General features: G+C 38.1%; 2 protein-coding genes across 2 annotated transcripts; one reads left to right on the top strand and one right to left on the bottom strand.

Moving 5' to 3' along the window:
- The first annotated feature begins 9,638 nt into the window (after positions 1-9,638).
- On the top strand, positions 9,639-13,561 carry LOC147854916 (coatomer subunit epsilon-1-like). Its single transcript, XM_087331451.1, has 7 exons — positions 9,639-9,958; positions 10,409-10,498; positions 11,883-12,034; positions 12,178-12,313; positions 12,428-12,583; positions 13,118-13,197; positions 13,306-13,561. Exons 1-7 carry the CDS (start codon positions 9,773-9,775, stop codon positions 13,397-13,399), a joined length of 894 nt encoding a protein of 297 aa, XP_087187577.1. The 5' UTR covers positions 9,639-9,772; the 3' UTR covers positions 13,400-13,561.
- Positions 13,562-17,036: 3,475 nt separating this feature from the next.
- Positions 17,037-22,769, bottom strand: LOC147854915 (putative methyltransferase PMT17). The gene is made up of 6 exons (XM_087330887.1): positions 21,737-22,769; positions 20,450-20,660; positions 19,523-19,820; positions 18,634-19,026; positions 17,707-17,784; positions 17,037-17,593 (listed from the first exon to the last, which is right to left on the bottom strand). The coding sequence occupies exons 1-6, from the start codon at positions 22,457-22,459 to the stop codon at positions 17,353-17,355; spliced, it is 1,944 nt and encodes a 647-aa protein (XP_087187013.1). The 5' UTR covers positions 22,460-22,769; the 3' UTR covers positions 17,037-17,352.
- Positions 22,770-23,005: the final 236 nt, after the last annotated feature.

The raw sequence follows: 23,005 nt of genomic DNA, 5'->3' as shown, positions 1-23,005 counted from the left end.
AGTTTGGCATAAAGACAATACTTTCTAGGCGTTCAAGTACTTTCAGCACATGTATATCATGCTCCTCTTGTGTTTTAGTGTAAATCAATAGATCATCTAGGTAGATGATGAGAAGGATATCCAAGAAATCCCGGAAAATGTCATTTGCCATATGTTGAAATACTGCGGGTGCATTTGTGAGCCCGAAAGGCATGACTGTATACTCGAAATGACCATACCGAGTACGAAATGCAATTTTCCACTCATCTCCCGGTCAAATTCGAATAAGATTATATGCACCCCTTAGATCAATTTTAGTAAAATGCTTTGCCCCACCAATGCGTTCTAAGAGACTGGAGATTAAAGGTAGAGCAAACCTATTCCTTATGGTGACTCTATTTAAGCCTCGATAGTCCACAACCAAACGAAGGGAGCAGTCCTTTTTCTTCACAAAAAAGATAGGGGCACCAGCTGGAGACTTTGAATGTCGAATAAACCCATGTGCAAGATTTTCCTCGATGTATTCTCGAAGAACCTCAAGCTCAATGGGTGATAAATTGCAAATCAGACCCCACGGTGGCTCTTTTCTTAGTTGGAGATCAATATGATAGTCGTACGACCGATGCTTTGGAAGAACACTAGCTTTGACTTTGGCGAAAACATCAACACAGTCTTGATATTTTTTGGGAATTTGGATGTCTGAATTCCCTTGAATGGCACTAGAAGGTGTCATTGGTACTGCAAATAAGAAAAGGTCCTCCTTGCCTCCCACTTGGTGCAATTATTGCAATGTGATGGCTGAAATTTGATGGAAAGGAGATGGTGCATTGGTAGAACTATATTCTTCAAGAGAATAATCCTGAGTTCGATCCTTGGCAATGATATTTTTTGCTGAAGGGCACCAAATTTCTCACTTCCTCCGATCGATTCTAGGGTTATGTAGCTCGAACCATGGCAAACCGAGGACAATTGGATGCTCAGGACTACGGATTATGTTAAATGAAACTACACATCCTAAATCACCTAAGAGTGTGTGTATTGGAGCAGACTCTTCGAATATCTTCCCGAAAGCTATGGGATGTCCATCAATCACTACTACGGAAACTGGACAAGGAAGTGTATGCAAGGATATTTGGTGTTTTCGGGCAAAATCTCTATCCATGAAACAAGAATTGGCTCTAGTATCTAAGAGGGCTTGGACTTGAAATTGACAACTCGGTGTCCTAACTTGTACGTGGGCTAAGAAGACTCTACTAACATGCTTGGAAGAAATGGAACCCACACTAGGTTGTACATATCTAGGGTTGTCCAACCAAATGGCTCCTATTTTGGCCGAACTTATTCGTTTGACTCCTCTTCTAATTGGCTTAGGACTTCAAACTTATTGGACAAGGGTGGATTATTCATAATATTAGATTCACTAACTACTTCTAAATTGTTGGACTCATTTTTATTGTCATAATGAATTTTATTTACCTGACGTCTCGGCCTACGGGAGCAATGAATGGCTATATGTCTTGGACCTCCGCAATATAAGCACAGATGGTTTGCTCGTCGTCATTGCTTCTCTTTGTCCGACAACAGTCCTCGTCGTTGAGTGATATCAATCTCCATGGGTGTAGGACTATCCATTGGCACTGGACTACGTGTTTGCCTTGGAGTTGGAGCAGGGCTATATGTTTGCCTTGGGGATGATTGCACTGTTACTGATGCATAAGTTGGTGTGAATCTTGATCTTGTTATTTGTTGTTGTTGCTCACATCGACGCTCAAAAAGGCGATTATCACACTATATTGCTCGACCAATAGCTTTTGTAAATGACCTTGGATCCTCGGGGAAGGTAAGAAGTAAGTCTTTGACATCAATACGAAGGCCTAAACGGAATTGCTCCATTAGGGCTTGTTCATCCCAAGGAATATCGCTTGCGATGAGACGGAAATTGGTTGCATATGTCAAAGTTGGGTGATCATCTTGACGAAGTGTACGAATCTTGTTGATAGTTGTTCTCGCCCCATCAGTATCTCCAAAACAAGCCTTAAATTCTTTGATAAATTCCTCTAAATTATTCTGAAGTAGAGGAGAATTTGTCTCTAGCAATGGAACAAACCACGACAATGTTATGCCAATCAATAAGGTACCCACTAACTCGACTCGCGATGCATCTGTCAGATAACATGTGGGATGCATTTGAATCAACTGTACTTGATTCAAGAAACCTCGGAAATGCGCCCTCAAACCATCAAATTTAGCTCCTTGATAAGTCCATGACCTTCGACCCTTTGTTGTTGTAACACTACGATTGTCGACTCTAACTGTTGAACCCATCACATGAACTCCTCTTGTTGTTGTTGCTTCTGTATAGTAACATTTTGTAGATCCCCAAGTAGACGTTGATTCTCTACTTCAACAGATGTGAACTAGGATTTAAGATTCTCCATTTCTGCAACAAGGGTGAGATATTCTTCTGAATTAATGGCGGCCATGGTTTCGTGATGGTTACAAGGGGGGCGGGAATTCAAATCAAACTATCAAAACCAAGAATGAAAGATAGAGTGATGGAAGAAGGATATAAGGGAACACGAGAAGAAACGAAATGCTAAGAGAAGAATAGGTGTATTAAGATAGAGAAAGAAAGAGAATGGATACAAGATATAAAACCAAGAATGAAAGATAGAGTGATGGAAGAAGGATATAAGGGAACACGAGAAGAAACGAAATGCTAAGAGAAGAATAGGTGTATTAAGATAGAGAAAGAAAGAGAATGGATACAAGATATGTAATGAGAGCTAAAGATTGGTGTTGATTTGAATTGATTTGAGAATACATGTATGCCCTTATTTATAGGTTCCTATAGAATAACTTAGAGATTTCTAGAATGTTCTAGGACATTCTAGAATGATCTAGAGTTTTTACAATAATCAATCTAATATGAAAAGTAGCTTTTATCCTCTCATATGACAATAAGTTATCTTAATGGTTGAGGTTTTCAATTATGGATTACAAGGTTCGAGGTTCAAATTCAGGTGACGCCATAATGGTCATGTTTTCATGATAGGTCCATTCGGACGTGTGTGACCCAATGCCACATCAGTCTCTCGGCAGCGCCTCCTACTTCATCACATTTTTTGACGACCCGACAAGAAAGGTGTGGGCATACCCGATTAGAACTAAAGATTGAACATTCACGATCTTTCTAGAATGACTTGCAATGGTCAAAAACCAATCCGACCAGAAGCTCAAATGCCTACGATTGGACAATGGTGGAGAATTCAAATAAGAGGAATTCATCATTTTTTGCCGACATCGCGACAGACAAGAGCTTACAACCCCATATAGTCCAAAACAAAATGGCATTGCAAACGAATGAATCGGACAATTCCGGGACACATTGTTGCCATGATGCAATACGTTGGACTATCATATGGTTTCTAGGTCAATGCGCTACTCACTACAGTGCACATAATCAACATGTTGCCGAGTAGGCCTCTAGGACTTCAAATCCTTCAAGAGATTTGGACCGGTCATAGTACGAATTATGAGAAGTTGCCGATTTTTGGGTGCGAACCATTCACCCTGTGCCAAAGGATGATAGCCGAAATCATGAGCCGCAATCCCGGGAAACACATTTTTCTTGGTTATGGATCAGGTGGCGAATTTGGCTACCAACTCTGGGATCCGGAAAACATACAGGTCATCCAAAGTTTGGACGTCATTTTCAACGAGTCAGAAATGCACAAGCCAGTCAACAAGCCGATTGAAGTTAGTTGACTCACATTTTTGGATGCTTTGACTCCCCTTGACGACCCAGCACAACACACTAGAGAAACAACACGACAAGCTGCCTCTACAGGACAATCCGACTCAGATAGTGGCCCAAGTAGCGATCTAGTCGAACTCCATCCAGCACAATAAGACATGGGACCTAATCGAACTACCGAAGAATCGACGTGCTCTTCTATGTAAATGGGTCTATTCGACTCAAAGAGACTTCAGATACTACATGTCCCAAGTATAAGGCTAGATTAATCGCGAACTTCAAGGGTTTCCGACAGCAATATGGCGTCGACTTCGACGAGTCACTAGTGGCGAAAATGAACACCCTTCGATTCTTACTCAGCATAGGGACCGCCGAAGACTTGTAGCTTATCCAACTAGACGTGAAGATGGCATTCCTCCACGATGACCTAGAGGAGGAAATCTACATGGAATAATCGAAAGGCTTTGTTGAACCCGATTGAGAACGTCTAGTTTGTCAACTCAAGAAGAGTCTCGATGGCCTGAAGCAAGCTCCACGACAGTGGTACAAGAAGTTCAACAATTTTGTACAATCAATTGGCTTCTCTAAGAGTGATGAGGACCACTACCTCTTCTCGAAAACGGCATAAGATGGGTCCCCCATCTTCCTGATCCTCTACGTGGAAAACATACTTTTCTCCAACGGGCATGCCGGAGAGCTTGCCGATCTTGTTTGGCAACTGCGATTGAAGTTCGCATTGAAGTACCTAGGTCCTACTCGACACATACTCGAAATGAAGATTAGTCGGCTCCGGAATCAGAGACAATTGTTTTTGTCTCAAGCTGACTACATCAGACGTGTCTTAGTGCGCTTCAACATGCAATCGACTAAATCTACCTCAACCCCATTCCCCATTACCCTTAGGCTATCTCAGCAAGACTGCCCAACGTTCGGTTCAGAGAGGAAGATATGAAGTCAGTACCATATGCACCAGTAGTCAACTCCCTAATGTACACGATGGTCATGACACGGCCTGACATTGCTCATGTCGTAGGATTCGTGAGCAGATTCATGCACAGCCTTGGTTGATCGCACTGGAACGTAGTCAAGCATGTGTTCAAATATCTAGTGGGCACACAAAACCTTGGCATCCTCTTCGGCCCAAACGAGAACCTAGGCATACTAGGCTACACCCACTCAGACTTTGTCGACTGTATGTCAGCCGAAAGTCAACAACCGGACACTACTTCAAATTTGACAATGGAGAAAATTCGTGGACATCAAAACTTTAGGAATGGACAGCCACCTCAACAATTGAGGCCGAATACGTAGCCACATCTGGCGTGGCAAAAGAGGCTCTATGGCTTGGTCGGCTAGCGTGTACATTTTGACAAGCCGATCCCAATTCGGCTCCAGTCGTCTACAACGACAATCAAGACGTTGTTGCTTTGTCGAATAATCCAGTTCATCACATCGACGTTCGATACCACTTTGTTCGAGACTATATAACTTTAGGAATGGACAGCCACTTCAACAATCGAGGCCGAATACGTAGCCATGTCTGGCGTGGCAAAAGAGGCTCTATGGGTTGGTCGGCTGGCGTGTACATTTTGACAAGCCGATCCCAATTCGGCTCTAATCGTCTACAACGACAATCAAGACGTTGTTGCTTTGTCGAATAATCCAGTTCATCACAACGCCTCCAAGCACATCGACGTTCGATACCACTTCGTTCGAGACTATATAACTTCAAGGAAGCTCGGCCTCGAGAAGATCTCCACGGCCGACAACATATCAGACGAGATGACCAAGTGTCTCGTGGCTGACCGATTCTGGTCACTCCGGCAGCACATCGACGTTCGATACCACTTCGTTCGAGACTATATAACTTCAAGGAAGCTCGGCCTCGAGAAGATCTCCACGGCCGACAACATATCAGACGAGATGACCAAGTGTCTCGTGGCTGACCGATTCTGGTCACTCCGGCAGCACAAGATGGGAGTCAGGAAAATTCTATCTGATTAAGTCAAACACTAAGGATGACTTTGACAACCGGCTTTTACACTTGTGGAATTCGGCTTTCTCGACAATCGGCACAACCGATCTAGCTTTTGTTTTTCAACAATTGTCGATTCGGCCACCAGCAAACTTGTCCGACAACCTTTTGTATAAACTTGTACTTTCTACTCATGCCTTTAATTACATGATTTTTTGGTGTATATGCCCATTACGGGGGAGTGTCGAACACGGGTGTATAATGGTCGTATTCACACTTTCCCTTTGGATAGTCTAGGTTTAGGACAATGTAAATATGTCACAGGGTAGTTGCCCTAGCCCAGTTAGTATATAGTTCATAGTTAACAATTGGCAACAGTTCGGTTCGGTTTGAGAGGGTCAAAACCAAACCGCTTAAAAAAAATTTAACTTGAACTGAACCTCGAAACCGTTAAACTAAACCATTAAAAAAATCAAACCGTTATTAAACCATTAAAACCGTGGTTTCATAGTTCGGTTTCGGTTTTCAAATGGTCAAAATTCAAATTTTTAATTTTTACATTTTTTAAATTAAAATATTTCATTATTTTAAAAAATTTCCTAAAATGTGAGAATAAGGCTTGGAAATGAAAAGATTGTTTAAAAACAAATTTTGAAAATTTTGAAAAAAAAAACATTAAACTATTTAAACCGAGGTTTCTACTTGTTGAAACCGAACCAAACCGTTTACACCGTTAAGTTGTGGTTTCACGGTTCGGTTCGGTTCGGTTCGGTTCGGTTCGGTTCGGTTCAAACCGAACCGTTGTTGCTACTAATTAGAGATGGGTAACTCAAATTCAAACGGTCAGGCTATTCGGGCTCCAAAAAAACAAATTATTTGATGGTGTGCTTTATTCGAATAAAGATCTAAAGGTGCAGATCGCACGCACCCTCAAAAACGCACCTTGCAACATTCGTGCCCGCAATCAATTCCCTCACTAAGTCTCTTTATTATTTGGTAGCAAATAGACACAAGCGTATGTATGTATGTATGCCTCGTTTCCTATTGGTACCAACTCATTAAGAGACTTGGTGAGGGAATCGAGGCTACAGATTATGTTGCGTGATAACCAAATGTGCGTGTAACTTGCAACGTCCGATCTGGATATAAAAAAGGCGACGTTCTCTATCACTAGGAGCCTGACTCAAAAACTGACATCAAACACTTCAAAAAATTCCCAATGTAAAACAAAAATTTGACATCAAAAATAAAAAATAAAAAATTACACAAACTCAAAACTTAAAGCTTCAAATAACAAATCATCTTAAAACTTAACGCTTCAAATTACACTTACATTAAAGCTTAAAACTTCAAATTGCACAAATTTCCTACCACAATGTTTTTAACATCACAAGCTATGTAGATTGATTTCGGAGTCCAAGTCAAACAACCTAAAAATGAAATATGAATACACAACTAATTAGAGATTATGGCTCATGTGGGGATGATAGCAAAATGTAGCCACAATTTTTGCAACATGTAATATTTGAGTCCCTTGAAGTCAAGGTCAAGCCATCGCAATGTAGACACCGAACCTTCTCAGTTTCACATATTGACAATCACCTCCTAGCCCCACTTGCACCTCTTTGTAGTTTTCCAGTGTGGGATTTGGAAGTGTTTGGGGAGTTGCCAATAAGTTCTTGTGAAATCTCAACCATTGCTCCTCTTTTCGCACCAATTTCTTGCTTTCAACTTATGGATATGCCACCTTCTTCATTGGTTGATTTCGGTGCACTAGCGTGATACACCTGCACCAGCGTGATACACCTTCTTAGTAAGATCTTCCAATGTTTGTAGACATTCCAAAATAACTACATGGTCGAAGGGTCCTAACCTTACTTGAGACATTGAATACCATATACAAATAACGATTTGAAATACCATATCAAATAACGATTCCAAATACCATATCATGAAACTATTCAAAATACCATATACAAATACAAATGATGTTACCATATACACTTCATTTCAATATACCATATACAAATGTAATGGTGGGTAGCCACGATTCCAAAATACAAAAATGGGTTTATATACCAGATTGGATATACACTAAAATGGCTTGTAGCCATGGTTCCAAAATACAAAAATGGAACATTTTGATAATACACCGAGTGTATATATTTGATATTACAAAAATCACAAAATACAATATGGGATGATTGTTCCAACTATTTACTATATGGGGAACCCCAAAACCCGGCGTGCCCATTTCGCCATATTCTTCCGAAGGAGCTCCACATCTTCATACCCAAACCAATGCTCATTACCCTACACCACAATATTTCACAATCACTAACTACCTATCATGAACCAATGTTGATATTCAATCCTCAATCATACTTACAAAATCAAGAGAATGAACTCCTTAACTAGCAACCGAAATGTTTGCATCACGTAATACCCACAATCGGTTCCATTGCGTTGTGTCGGAATGTGCAATACTTGATGTCTTCCATCGCTTATGATACAATGGTCTTGCAACACGCTTGAAATATGTCGTACAACCATATCACCCAATGTCTTCAAGTTCATGGTCAGAGGATTATTCAATGGATTGCCAAAGACTATCGGGTTGGTCACCTTCTGAGCATCCATGGAATAACCCAATATATACATACTTCAAGAATGATTGCAAGAATGTACGTCAACTCACCATTTGGTTTGGCATCCAAATCTTATGGGTCATAGTCCGATATGGGGTCTAATTTCTCTCTATCGTACTCTTTTCCAAAATGTTGTTTTTCAACCTCCATCTCATTGGATATGTTGCTTCTGGTACCCCTTGTAACAAAAACCCTAAACCATCATTGTTGTTAGCACACATGCATCGCTATGGTCAGATTGAATACATAGTTGAAAAATGATTCGGGCCATACCTCCCTTCATTGGGTATTGTTTCACCCCAATCAACATCGAAGTCCATGAAGCATTTGGACCCCTATTGGCCATCTATATTAAAAAGTTTGAATAAAAATAATTTTGATCTTCAAAAACCACAAGGATCTAAACCCTAAACTCAACCCTACTACAATCATCATCCAATGCATTCAAGTTATCAAAATGCACAATGCAAGCATATCTAGAAATCATCAAATGTATGCAAACCATTTTCAAGAACATTTTAACATTTACCCTACAACCAGAAAGTTTCCCCAAACAATTTTTTAATACAAAAAAGTAAAAAGATTTAAAATACATACATGGACACTCAGTTTTTGTTGATTAGATGTGGGTACAGATCAACGGCAGGTGTAGTTGGAGGCAACTTCTTCCCTCCTAAAACCCTAGTCATCTGTTTCAAAAAAAGAAGATAAAAGACAGGGATCAAGGTTTTAGTCGACAAAAATAATAAGTCGAGCTCCTCAAGCTCCTACAAATTGACTGACTGGGCTCCTCCGGCTCCCAATAAAGTGAAATTTTTATGGCATGCTTTTTTTCTATCTAAATCGGACGGTGCAAATCGCACACGCCCTTGGCTACGCACCATGCACCATCATGGCCACGATTCCCTCGCCACACCTCTTATTGATTTGATAGCAGTTAGACATGTATGCATAGTATGTAATATACTCGAATGCATGTGCAAACATTCTTTTTTGATACGAATGAAAACGAATGCGAATGCTGTCAAAACATTCTCGAATGCGAATGTACGTATGGTGCGTATGGTTCATACTATGCATGCATGTATGTATGTATGTATGTTATGTGTGTATGTGTGTATGTTAAAACATTCTTGAATGTGAATGCACGTATGGTGCGTATGCTTCATACTGTGCATGTATGTATGTATGTGCGTATGTATGTATGTTATGTATGTATGTGTGTTATGTATAATGTATGTATGTGTGTATGTTATGTATGTATGTATGCATGCAAAGTAGAGAGTGAAAGAGCTCTTCTTCTGCTTCAGTTTTCTGCATAGACGAAGCAAGTCACAGAGAAGAAGAAGAAGAAGAAGAAGAAGAAGAAAGAAGAAAGAAGAAGAAAGAAGAAAAAAGAAGAGGGAAGACAGGATGCAGGGAAAGGTGAGCAGTGGTCCTGATCCTCTCTTCCCCATCAGGAACCTCTTCTACATCGGAGCTTATCAAGCCGCCATCAACGATACTACATCCTCATCTTTCCATGATCTCTCTGAATATAACACCATCGAACGTGACTGTCTCCTCTATCGATCCTATATATCTCTCGCCAGTTATCAGGTACTCTTTCTTCTTCTTCTTCTTCTTCTTATCCATTTCTACTTCTGTTGCGTCCTTCCCTTACTTCCTTTTCAGCTTCCTTCATTTACTACTTTTTCTCCTTGTTCATATTGTCTTTCACCTGCGTTTTCTCCTTCTGTTTGATTTGACCTGAAATCGTAGATCGCTGATCTATTTCCAGATCCAATATATCTTCTTCTCATGAAATGGAATCTGCATTAGATCTGCATAAAATCGGACTAGTTCTTGTTTTATAGCATGCGGTTGACAATTCCATGGAATCACATGAAGTTTTACTCCTAGATTACTCGAATCTGCCTCATCTTTTAGGTTTTTGATGTAACGTGTTCAATATTTTGGATTTATTCGAGCTCACTCTTTGCCATTGCATTGAAGTGAGGTATTAGATCTCATATAATAATCTTGTGTAAATTCCATATTTTTTTGCAGATTGTGATAAATGAAATCAATGATTCTGCACCTACAGCTCTGCAGGCAGTGAAGATGTTAGCTTTGTACCTTGCAGATCCTGACAGTAAAGTAAGTTATGATCATCTCACTGATTGAGTTGTAAACATTGGATTCTGGCATGTAACCTAGCAGTCTTTAATTAAATATAAAAAATTTATCGCTTATAGATTTAGGTGTTGGATCTTGCCATGTAATCTTCATTCTTTTTTCCAAAAAACACACATTAATTCCAGATTTAGATGTTAGATCTTGGCCTATAATCTAGCCTCTTAAAATTTTAAAGACTTCTTCATTTTTAGATTTCGGCATGTAATTTAAGGATTTTTCAAGACAACATATCATTTTCAGATTTAGGTATTTGAATTTGATATTGGCATGTAATGTAGAGCCTTTTTTTAATTCACGGAAAATGCAGCATTTCCAGATTCAGGCATTGTTTCTAACGTATTCTCCAGCCACTTCATTTCAAAAAACGTATGATTTTCAGGTTTAGGCATTGGATCTCTTCATATAGTTGTATGATCCTCATGCTAATATAAGATTGCATATTTCTACACATATTGGGGTAAATGCTCATAATCATGAACATTCAATGCCTTACATGACCTTGTATGTCCATCATTCCTAGCTGAAAAAGAAAGGACGGCATAATAATTTGCTATCATAATTGCAGACAATAAATATGGATAGGAATACATCTACTGGTTAGTGTAGAACTTAGAAGATTTCTCTAGATGCTTGTTACATCTGAGGCGGTCAACAATATTGCTTCATATGTTCTCAATATTTTTTGGTTTCAGACCAAAATTTGCAAATTAAAATTTTAATTCTTCTAGAAAGAAAATCCCAAATGCCCTGGAGTTAATGTCCCGGAAATCTCCAATCAGCCCAAAAGAGATGAAAAGGAAATCAATTGACGATAGAAGTTCTAAAATAGCACAGCTCAAGAAGAGGTTGACCAAAAACATTTCGGCAAATAACGACAACCTAGGGGTATTTGGGGGTTTCTCATGTCCATCAGGGATGAAAATCTTTTTAAGTAATCGACATTCTTATTGTCATAAATGTAAATTATATACATATTTTATTACCAAACACTCACATGCACACATTAAATGTACACACACATATTCATATACACATACACAAATACATACATGTGTACATTCATGCACAGACAAATGCAATATCTAGATCTATACTAATGTGTATGTATACAATGTATATACATCTATTTCTCTCTCAACCGCAGATATATGATTGTGCTTGTGTATATATGTATGATTACATGTGGAGAATCAATTGGATTACTTGTTCAGCCTTCAAGATAATTAAGCTTTTATGTGTGATGACCTCTTTTGCATAATTTTTTGTTCAATCATCTACCATAACTTGTGTGTTTGATTTCATAACCTTTTTGGGGTTTACTATAAGATTACCTTAACATTTTCAGGAAAAAACTTTGTCTAGTCTCAAAGAGTGGCTTGATGATCCAGTCCTTTCAAATAACCCAACTTTGCAGCTTATTGCTGGAACAATATATGTTCATGAACAAGATTATAATGAAGCTTTAAAGTATACTCATAGTGGCCAAACACTGGAATTGTAAGCTTTGTATTTACGTTTTCTTTTTTTTTGGTTGAATTAAAGCTTTGAATTGAAATTTTGTACTTTCTAAAGTTAGAAATCTCAGTTTTAAATTCTGCAGCAACAAATAATTAGGCAGACATTTTATGTTTTTGATGCAGATGTGCTTTGAATGTACAAATATACTTGAAAATGTTCAGAAATGATCATGCTGAGAAGCAATTGAAGGTCATGCAACAGATTGATGAAGACCACACTTTAACTCAATTAGCTAATGCTTGGCTTAATCTATCTTTGGTACAGATTTGAGTTGCTATAACGTATTTTAAAGTATGAGTTGTGATATGTGAAATAGGCAATATCATTGATGCTGTAATGCAAGTTGTGTCTCTATTTTCTTGTGATATGCAGGGTGGTTCAAAAATACAAGAAGCCTATTACATTTTCCAAGACTTCTGTGATAAATATGTTCAGACAGCTTTACTTCTTAACGGAAAAGCTGTTTGCTGCATGCAAATGGGACGATTTGATGAAGCTGAGACAGCATTGTTAGAAGCACTAAACAAAGTATGTTAGATAATTTTGTTCCAAAGCTAGAAAGTAGATCATTTGTTTTCCAATGCTAGAAATCACATCATTTTGGTTCTATACTAGAAATCATATGATTTATTTCCAAGGCTAGAAATCAAATTGTTTGTTTGAAATGCTAGAAGTTAGATCATCTGGTTTGAATGCTAGAAGTTGGATTGTTTGGTTCCTATGGTAGAAATCAGATCATTTGTTTCAAAGGTTGGAAATTAGTTCATTTATCGTTTCTTTCCAAAGAAAAAATAGATATAATTAACAACCAGAAATGAGCTGCAAAGGTACCAGGTAGATTGATTGTTTCTAATTCTAGTAACGTCGTTTATTTCAGTTTGTTCCCAATGCTAAGATGTAGATCATTTGTTCACCATGATAAAAGTTAGCTTGTTTCCACAGCTTGAAACTAGACCATTTCCAATCTAAAATTTAGGTATTTTGCATCAACATTAGGAATTTTTTAATGCTCAACAGGTAAAAACTATACAATAACTGATGAACGAGCTCACGTTTTTTCAGGATGCGAAGGATTCAGATACATTAGCAAATTTGATAGTTTGTAGCCTTCACCTCTCCAAACCAGCTAATCGCTATTTAAGGTTTGTGTCATTTTTTGATATCGTCGTCGCTATTTATGGTGGTTTAAATGTTTTGTTTATAGATAAAAACCATCATATTAACCCGTGTCTAATTATTTTTGTTTCCAGTCAGCTGAAAATGTTTCACCCAGCTCATGGACTTCTGAAACGAGCTAGCGATGCCGAAAGTGCCTTTGATAGAGCTTTGCAAGCAGTTGTATAATCAATGAACAAACATGCATTCATGTAAGAGGGGTGGAAGTGAATTTTGATGCAAGGTGGATTTTTGGTGCATTTTTTTTCATCTCGTTGTGTTCAATGCCAACAATTCAAAGTCAATTGGATGTTTGTTTTAATTGCAAAGTTGGTTTACCCTTTTGCCCAATAGACAAATCACAAATGTCTTTAGTAAAATGATGTATACCTTGTAGTATTCTCTCATGTCGATTGTTATTAAAGAGTTTGGTGGTGATTGAGATGCAATATGAAAATTTTCTGGAATCTAGAGAATGTCATCAAACCATACAATTTATCTTTTGGGTGGTTTTTAGACTTTACCGACCTTTGGGGCAAACATGGACATGATTCTGTTTGTACGAGGCATTGTAGAAAGTCAGCAGATGGGGGCTGAATTGTTATTATATCAAAAATATGCAAAACTACTTGCAAAAGAAACCAAGTGTTATTTGCCTATCTAGGCTTTTCATTAAGAGTAGAGATGTGTAGCATTTTGCCATGTAGAGAAATCTTGCTATATTTGAATAATAAGAAAAGTGGGTAATACCACCTAGGCTTCCTTTATTTTCCCCTTTATGAATACCCCTTTTTAGGAAGGAGACATATCAAGAACACATGTATACTCTGGTTCCATAGGTCAAATTTGGCCTCTTTATGGACGATAAAAGTTCTAAATCTATACAATTATCCAAAGAGTAAAAAAGGGATAATGAATAGGTTCCTTGTCAATCCCACAAATAGTGAAAAAGGGGACATTTTGAAAGGAATGGTGATCAAGGGTGTTTCAGGGAGTAATGAAAGCTTGGGAGCATTTGAGGAAACGATGAAAGTACGCTGTAAAAGAATTGTCTTCTTTATGTAAGTAAAAAGCCAGAGATCCTAAATTGAGTAACAGATGGCTTAAACGAGTGTAGCTCCATTCCATTTCTTTCATTTATGCTAAGATATGCTTCTTTGTGTAACTTTCTGAGATCATAGGGAGTGTTTTGTTTTGTTAAACCATTAGCAATCGACAAGGAAATCTATAATTTGCTGCCAAGAAGGCAAAGTTTTGGCTCACTAGTGTCCATTTTTAAGAATTAACCTTCTGATGAATATGACGTTATTTATTCTCTTCTTTCTAATCATCTATCCACAATATCTTGTGACCTATATAGGGTAAAAGAGCATGGATATTGGTGCATTAGATAGGGTAAATGAGGAAGCAGCAGCGGAATTGTATAGAAAATGAGGGTGGACATCTTTTGTTTAGAGAACAAGGAATTGGGATTGGGAATGGGGGGCCAGTGTTTTTGCATCGAATAAGTTTTGTGTGAGCCCCCACATGGAGTAGCCCAAGGTGCAGACCTTTAAAAAATCTGCAAACAATAGGTAATGGTGACATACCTCAAGTAGCATTGAGCGTGAAGGTACAACCTAAACTTACAGTAACAAGCAAATAGACTTGATATCCTATGGAGAGTAGATGTAGTGAGTACGAAAGGTTGACTTGGACTCTTCTTTGTTATTTAGAGATTTCCCTACCTAGTGTTTGAAAGAACTAGGGTTTTGTCACCCTTGAACCATCAAATCTGTTAAATTCTAATTCAGAGAATCTACGTGTCATGTTATGAAATGTGTGCATATAATATATACCTTATGAGAATGTAAATGTATGGATGGATTGAATGTGTTCATCATGAAGAGTGACAATTATGGAGCTTTGTATGAACTAATCTATAGATTGGGAATGAATTCTTAGTGTTTGGATTTAAGACAAATCCAATGTTTGCTATAAGTTAGTCTCGGTGGTGTTAAGAACTTCCAAATTGTGAGATGGAAGAAGAGAATATAGCATGAGCAAAGGCTCTCCTAACCTCCATACAATTAACCATATGAAAATTTTGATTTGTCCTCCAATATTTCAAGAATTGATATCAACAACAATGAGATTTTATATGCTTAAATATGTTGAGTACATTACTTGCTTGAGAGCCACATGCAAACCATCATTACAAATTTAGAGGGCCACAGACCTAATGAGTCATTACACCATGATCCTTACATTGAATAAATTAATTTGCCAAACAATGCAAGCAATTTTTATAGTTTACATGAAATAAATACACAAATGTGAGAGCATCAAGATAACAATAGCTTAACAAGTTAGGCATGCATCTTGGTGTGACAATTGACTCAATACATGGCTTGGATGGCCATGCATGATCCAACGGAAAAATAAATGTACATGAAAAATCTATGAACTAACAAACCTACACATTCGAAACTAGAACACCTCACCTCTCACCCTTTGTGAAGAGCATGATGAATGTTTTTTGTTGTTTTAGGATGTCCACTTCAATTCTAGACATTTTTAGAGAAACTAGAATACCTATAATATAGATCATGCATACTAACATCATATCTTGACTTTACTTTTGCAAATGTTCTCATGTGTTTCCTAGCTCAGTAGATTATAGTTAACATGTTTCTTCGAACAATCTTAGCTCTTAGTTAACTGCCAATATCATTAAAGTCATAACATCTTAAATTATTACAATGTTATCATTACCATAATTGGATAGCTTTTAAACTAATAAAGTCTTGTGAGGTTATTATGCTTTAAGCTTTGTGTAATTGCCCCAATGTAGATCTTAATTCCTTGTCAATTAAATTCGAAGTTTTACAACATACTGGTTTGAATCCTAAAAGTTTTAGTTTGGTCAGTTGTCAAAGCTTGGTTATGTGATCAAGTTGAAAATCAAGGTTGAGGTTTTCAATCCTCTGAATGATATGGTTATTGATCATTCTTCATCACATGCAAGATCAATGAATCACTTGTTTAATGTTAAGATTTGACTAATAGGTGACCTTTGTGTCATTCAACAAATGGATAATAACATAGCATTTACTATCTCTTGTTGAAGAGGGGGAAGGGGTGTTCTATGAAAATAGAATTACATATTTCCATTGCCAAAACTGGTTAGGTTCAAATACTAATAGACGCTTTGTTGTTGTCCTAGTGTGATTACCTAGTGCTTATTGACTATCAAACTTTCACTCTCATATTTAGCCCAAGTAATAATGTGCACTACATTCATGATTTTCCCTACAGAACCTTTGGGGTTGTTAGATGTCCAAATAACGAAACATGAGAAACATGCGTACATATAGTGCGCATCAAGATTCAACATAACCAATGAATCGATTAGAACTAACGAGATCTGGATTCTCGACAGGTGAAAGATTTACCAAGAAACAGCACAGATTAGTTACTAGTATATTGTCATAGAAAGGTCTGAGTGCTTTACATGACATTTTAATATTTGTCATAAACGAAGCTTTTGTGCCTCCATACGTTTTGGTACCACTCTTAACGCTTGCATAACATCACTCATTATGTCTTGTAAATCTAACTGTTAATTCTAATTTACTAATTCATGCCCTAGGGTTATTTTTCTTAACACTTTATTCCCACAGTTAAGATGGAGGAACTGCAACTATTTATTCGTTGATCAAAGAGTGTTATAACACATGTACCAATGCTAATTATAACCAAAAATGCAAGTTCTAAAATCCTGAGCTTAAGAAGGGCAATAACATGTATACTGTAAAAGAAAGGTTTCCATGCATAACCCACCATGTAACAAAAGAGGTTGAGAAATATTTTTGATCCAGAAGAGTAAATGTGTGTGTATCCTCTTCATGGTGAAAAATACAAGCATTCAGGTAGCTAACTATATAGTAAAATCAAAAAAATGGGCTTACAAATGATAGTGGTTATACCATATATGTTGAGCACAAGTATTGCTTCGTTTAGTATTCAAGATGGGTTCTTGCACTCCCAGGTAAGTAGCCTTTTGAATCCTCAATGCTCACCTGAAATAGAGCACTTGTCAATCAAGTGATCATAGTGACCCTGAAACCTCATCACATAGAACGCAAAGCTCAAGGGCGGCTTTATGTTGCCTTGGTTGCATTCTTTGATACACCATCATCCACCCAGTACGTCTTCACAGCCACCAGTATCTTCTCCTCCACAAACGGACCATTTTCATGATCAACAAGCTTGTTCTCCCACCTCATTCTACCCATAATCTGTCTCGCTTTATTGAGAACATCAACATTATCACGCATTATCACGGCACCATCTGGCCGAAGGATCCGGTCCATTTCAAAAAGAATTTTCTCCAAGTTACACCTGCAGAAAGGAAAGTGACAAATAAAAAGAGCATATTTTTTAGTGTGTTAACAATGAAAGTTCAAAATAGCATAGAAGGCAAGCTCATCAATGAAGTCAGACTGAAGAACTACCTGTCTTCATACATGCTCAGCAGTGAGGTTGCATGGAGGAGATCATACGTCCTAGGATACGTGGAGAATGCTTCACACCTGGCATTATAGAAAATTGGCTAAGAAAAGAAAAACCCTAAATTCTAATAATATAGTGGTTTAAGAGAATGTAAACAAGGATACACAATTAGAAAAACAAAGAAAATCCTACATTTAACAATATCGCAATCTTACAAGTATGGATCTTATAATTCTGCTAGTTACGCGAAGAAAATCCTATATTACATAACAAGGGTTAAAAGATCACATAAAAGGTTAGCTTAGGAATGAAAACCCTAGGGCTAACAATCAACCACTAATGCGCACGTGGGTCTTATTTAATGTTAGCAAACCCAAGAAAACCTAGGTTTTAACCACTTAAGAGCTTAAGAGCATGTGGCCTTGGATAATATTCTCTGCCCAAGAAAACTCTAAATAAACACCATTCTCAAGGTTTAAGATCCTGTAGCTTTGCATAATGTTAGCAAGGCAAGAATAATGTCTATCTAACAACATCAAGGGATTGAAAGCATGCAACCAAAATAACGTTGGCTAGCCACATTAGCCCTAGTTCTAGAAACATAAAGGATTTGAAGCATGGACCTTGTAAATTTGTTTGTTAAATGCAGGGTGTAAGAGCATGTGGATGTCTATACAATGTTAGCTAACTAAGAAAACGCTAGTTCTAATTCCTAACTAAACATTAAAGGGCTTGAGAGCATGTGGGTGGATATTTATACAAAGTTAGCAAGCCAAGAAAACACTAGTTCTAACTTTTAACTAAACATTAAAGGCTTGAGCGCATGTGGGTGGATATTTATACAAAATTATCTAACCAAGTAAAAGCTAATTCTAGTTTCCAACTAAACATATAAGGGCCCAAGTCCACTAGGATATGCAATATAATACCAGTTCTGATAGGTTCCGATAAGTCCTCTTTCATAAATGACACCAAGGGTGTTGTCCTTGGCATCATAAGGAACGACATTCATAACCCAAACTTTATCCTTCGCCAAAGCAGCAGCAAACCCACCGAGGCCTGCATTCATGTCCATAATGTTCCGGTACCTTCCATTGCCAAGGGGGCGGATAACACGGTTTTTGTAATAAGAAACTCTTTCCAACCACAATTTCGTGTCGGCATTGAAGCTTTCAGCATTTATACTTGGCAAGGAGCCACTCTTGATTCTCGGGGGAACCACCGACACTCTTTGTGGCCAATGTTCTAGCTTTCCACCCGAGACTTCGCTTTGTTCTGCCACCTCTGGAAGAGGAGTGATACAGGTTTCCATCTTTCTGTACCTATAAATAAAGATAGAAAAACATTCAGAAAGCAGCGTTGTCTTAGCTTTTAAACATGTAAGTTTTATAAACAAGAGGCCAAAACAAGATAGAGAGATAGAGAGATAGAGAGAGTTATGGAGGGCTACTAGAGATGAAGTTTGGGCCTATGAAACAATTCAGAAGTAAACGAAGAGGAATCCTCTCAGCAAACAATAAAGGAAAAATAATGCAGAGCAACCATCATGATTATGGTGATCCTATACACTAAGTGATATACAAGCATGACATGTCACTATGGGAACTATATGGTTCGCTCCATCCACAACTCGGAGTGGATGCATGATGGCATGTATTGGAGGTAGTGAGACGTAAATTAATCATGAAATAAAATGTGATAGTAACATATGCAAAAGTTAAAATTCCAAGCATCACCTAAACATGAATGTCATGCAAAACAAGAAAGGCAAAATTTAATGTGACACAGAGAGAGAAAGAGAGAGAAAGAGAGAGAGACCATCCGAGGTCAGCGTTCTCGCCTTTGCAAATACGGGGCAGCAAGTCTCCACTATGATATACGGCACACAGCTTGTGGTTCAAAGGTTTTTGCCAAATTGCAATGTTACTCTTTTCAGCTACTTTTGTCCAACAAAGCCTCCTTGCTAGATCTTCGATAGAGTCTTGTTCAGCTTTCAGATCCTCTTGAGTTCTCTGCCAACTCTGCCAATGAGTCTTCCAATTTATAGGAGGACCAGATAAAATCCAATAACCTCCTGGCCTCAGGACTCGATCCACCTCGATCAAGTATAGCCCATCTGCATGACAAATATAAAAATATGTTGGTACTCATAGACACATATATGAATAAATGTAGATGTCAAGCATTGAAATATTTGACAGTGTGAATTATTAAGTACAATTTACACCCATTGGATTGACAGTGATTCATGTACTATCAATATAGCCCATTTTTCTGTTATACGCATGTAAGGAAATGCTAATGAACCAGGATGGTCATAATCATATATGTGAACCAATATCGAGCATTAATAGAGAGCATGGATAAACACTTTTACATCCTTTAGATTTGATCAGAACAGGTGAAGGTAAATAGGATGTTACTTTATATTAAGGGCAATAATTACATGCTTAGAGGTCTCATATAAAAGGCCGCGTTTACATACCTTACATCATAAAATACGGAAAACGGAATGAAGCATCAATCCATCTCAATTACCTCCTAATTTTGGAGTGAGATGGGGCTTTCCTTGCATTGGGTAGCATTTATGGTTCACGAGCACACATACGTATATTTTTTAATATGAAGTGTGTGATATGCTCAAATAAAGTTTCAATTTCAAATGGTAATTCGTATAATAAAGACTCAAATTTCAAATAATACTAACAAAATGTACATATAACAAGAGAGGCTCTCGAAAATTACCATATTGGCTCCATGGTATTAAGCAACGAGAACAATGAGCCATATCGAACGCACGTGCAGGGTAAGGAAGGCGTTCGGTGGACATGATACCGATCATGGCAGGAACCCCTCTCTCTAATGCAAATTGCACTTGAGCTTCGTGTGAATCCCTCGGTGCAAATGACATCGCTAAAATGTCTCTATCCTGAAGATAGGCGCCCCAACTTGCAACCTATAATGCAGAAATTTAGAGACTGATGTTGCAATTACCAATTAAAAAGCAATTTTTTTAATTACATTAATACGGTATATGTTATGAGCAAACACAAAAACTCAGTTCAGAGTCTTTCAAGCAACATTATTCACTCCTTATTAAGGTTATGTAAGTATGGTGTGTGCACATATCCCTTAAATAACTTCATTCACTTTTCTTATGCAGACTTTGAGCTTCACAAGCCTGGATCCCACAAATTTGATACTAGATCTTAGCACCCACGAAGTTACCTCACTTTGTAGTTCTCATTACCCATATGTCTTCCATGAATCAACCCAGTTAGCATATTAAAATGGATCTTGTTACTATTCTCCATGGATCTTTCATGAGCTATCCCATTAAAGCATATTTCAGTAGATCAAGTTCCTACTCTCCATAGATCTTTCATAAAATAACCCATTATTAGTGGATCTAGTTCCTAATCTCCATGGATCTTTCACAAGCGAGCCCATTATCATATGCTATACTGTTTCAACATCTAAGTTCATAGTTTGTGGTGTACTAAACTTCCACAAAATACCCACAAGGATATATACCATTCTCCATGGCTCATACATGAATTAACTGAATACCAGATTCTAGATAATACCAAATTCTCTCCAAATACAACACATAATCAATTAGTGAGGATCATATCTAGACTAATAAACATAACATAAACCTTCAACAAATTTGTAAACCCATTACTGGGCGTAGTTCATCGCGGGCTTTCAGCATCTAGCGAAGCTATTGGAATGGAACATTTCTAGGCTTCCATAGACATTAAAAAAACATCTACAAATGTGTACATCCATAGCTATATTCTGTAGGATCTGGTTCCTACACTCCTTTGGATATTTCATGAATGAACCCATTAACATATTCTAATGGGTTCAGATCCTATTCTCTATGGAATCATAGCTCTTTAGCATCTAAGCTCTTCACTCTAGAAAACCTATTCAAGTGGCTTGTATCAAAGTCTAGCAAATGAGTATAAATAATTAGAAAAAATAAAATAAAATGCGTAAGATGAGAGAGAGAGAGTATAAACTAACCCCACAACCAGTGTCGAGAGCTGTTCGGATCGATCCATCTGACAAAGGAATCAAAGCGCCAATATCATCAATATAAGCTCCAGCACCACGAGGAAACATCGTACCACCACCAGGGAACCGGAAGCGATCCCCTTCAAATTGGATCCAATTTTGAATAGCTTTCTCTACAGTTAGCTCCTTATGAGGTACATTCGCAAACCAAGCAAAGTCTCGGCTCTTCGGCCATGCAAACGGTGTTTTATAACCACGGGGTGCAGGAACAAGACAATTGAGATTCATCTTGTCTTCTTCTTCTTCTTTTGGACAATGTCTTTCTCTGTAGATGAGCTTTTCACGTGGGAATTTGTGTGCACGCACGGGATCTTGGCACGGTGTGAGATCCACAAACTCAGGTCCACATGATTCGATATGTCCGCTGACACCAGTTTCGGACTCGTCTGAGCTATGGCGAGCTTCAAAGTTGAGGGAGCCTGATGAAGACGATGATGAACAATCTATTGGATTCTTTGAAGAAGACGATGATGACGGTGATGATGATGATGAAGCTCTTTCAAGAGCTCGATTTTCTTCTTCGTCTGGTTTTAGAGGAGGAGAAGAATTCTGCCATGCTCCAAGTATGTAGCAGAGAAAGCAAAGTGCCATTACAAAGAGTATAGAAGTTGTGCTCCATGACTTGGAAGACGAAGAAGTATCGGACTGTGCTGACTTCTTAGGAGATCCCATGCCTTTTGAATTTTGCAAATGAATGGGAAAAAACAATGCTACACAAAAAAACCTATCTCTGACCAAGAAAACACTAGCCCTACAAATTTGAAATTGGAGGGAAAACGAATCCAAAAATGAGAGGGAAGACCTAACCCTAAAGAAACCCTAACTCAGAAAAAACAGCATCTAGCAAAACCTCAAGCTCCACAGGCTTGCAGCAGGTATAAAGGACTAACGCAAACCCTGACCAAACCCAAAAGATTCAGGTTTGTAACCAGAGAATCAAAGGACAGTGAGCAAAGCCTAGAAACAAAAGGCTAACCCTAGCAAGCCAGATCGGAACCCTAGTGCTGCATCGATCCCTTTATTGACCTCTCCAGAAAGCTAGAAGAAGGAGAAGAAGGAGGAGGAGGAGGAGGAGGAGGAGAAGAAGGAGAAGAAGAAGGAGAAGGAGGAAAAGAAACAATTAGTGGGAGAAATGGAGTGGTAGTTGAGCTATGGTGGGCACACCATACGCTTTCTTCATCTTTTTTGTCTGAGTAGTAGAAGGAGAGACAGGAACAG

The sequence above is a fragment of the Azolla caroliniana genome, unplaced genomic scaffold, assembly GCF_043228905.1.
Source record: "Azolla caroliniana isolate FFs.n. ecotype wild unplaced genomic scaffold, voAzoCaro1.0.p SCAF_15, whole genome shotgun sequence".
Classification (NCBI taxonomy): Eukaryota; Viridiplantae; Streptophyta; class Polypodiopsida; order Salviniales; family Salviniaceae; genus Azolla; species Azolla caroliniana.
The sequence above is the reverse complement of the archived record's forward strand: the minus strand, read 5'-3'. Positions and strand labels throughout refer to the sequence as shown.

Bases quoted from the DNA above. Each gene is read 5' to 3' on its own strand.
- LOC147854916 (XM_087331451.1), top strand. From the start codon at position 9,773: ATGCAGGGAAAGGTGAGCAGTGGTCCTGATCCTCTCTTCCCCATCAGG. The intron at 10,499-11,882 runs GTAAGTTATGAT...TAACATTTTCAG, and splicing joins TTGCAGATCCTGACAGTAAA to GAAAAAACTTTGTCTAGTCT. The intron at 12,314-12,427 runs GTACAGATTTGA...TGTGATATGCAG, and splicing joins CTTGGCTTAATCTATCTTTG to GGTGGTTCAAAAATACAAGA.
- LOC147854915 (XM_087330887.1), bottom strand. From the start codon at position 22,459: ATGGGATCTCCTAAGAAGTCAGCACAGTCCGATACTTCTTCGTCTTCC. The intron at 19,027-19,522 runs GTCTCTCTCTCT...CTTTATTTATAG, and splicing joins GAGAACGCTGACCTCGGATG to GTACAGAAAGATGGAAACCT. The intron at 17,594-17,706 runs GTAGTTCTTCAG...TCCTTTCTGCAG, and splicing joins CTGAGCATGTATGAAGACAG to GTGTAACTTGGAGAAAATTC.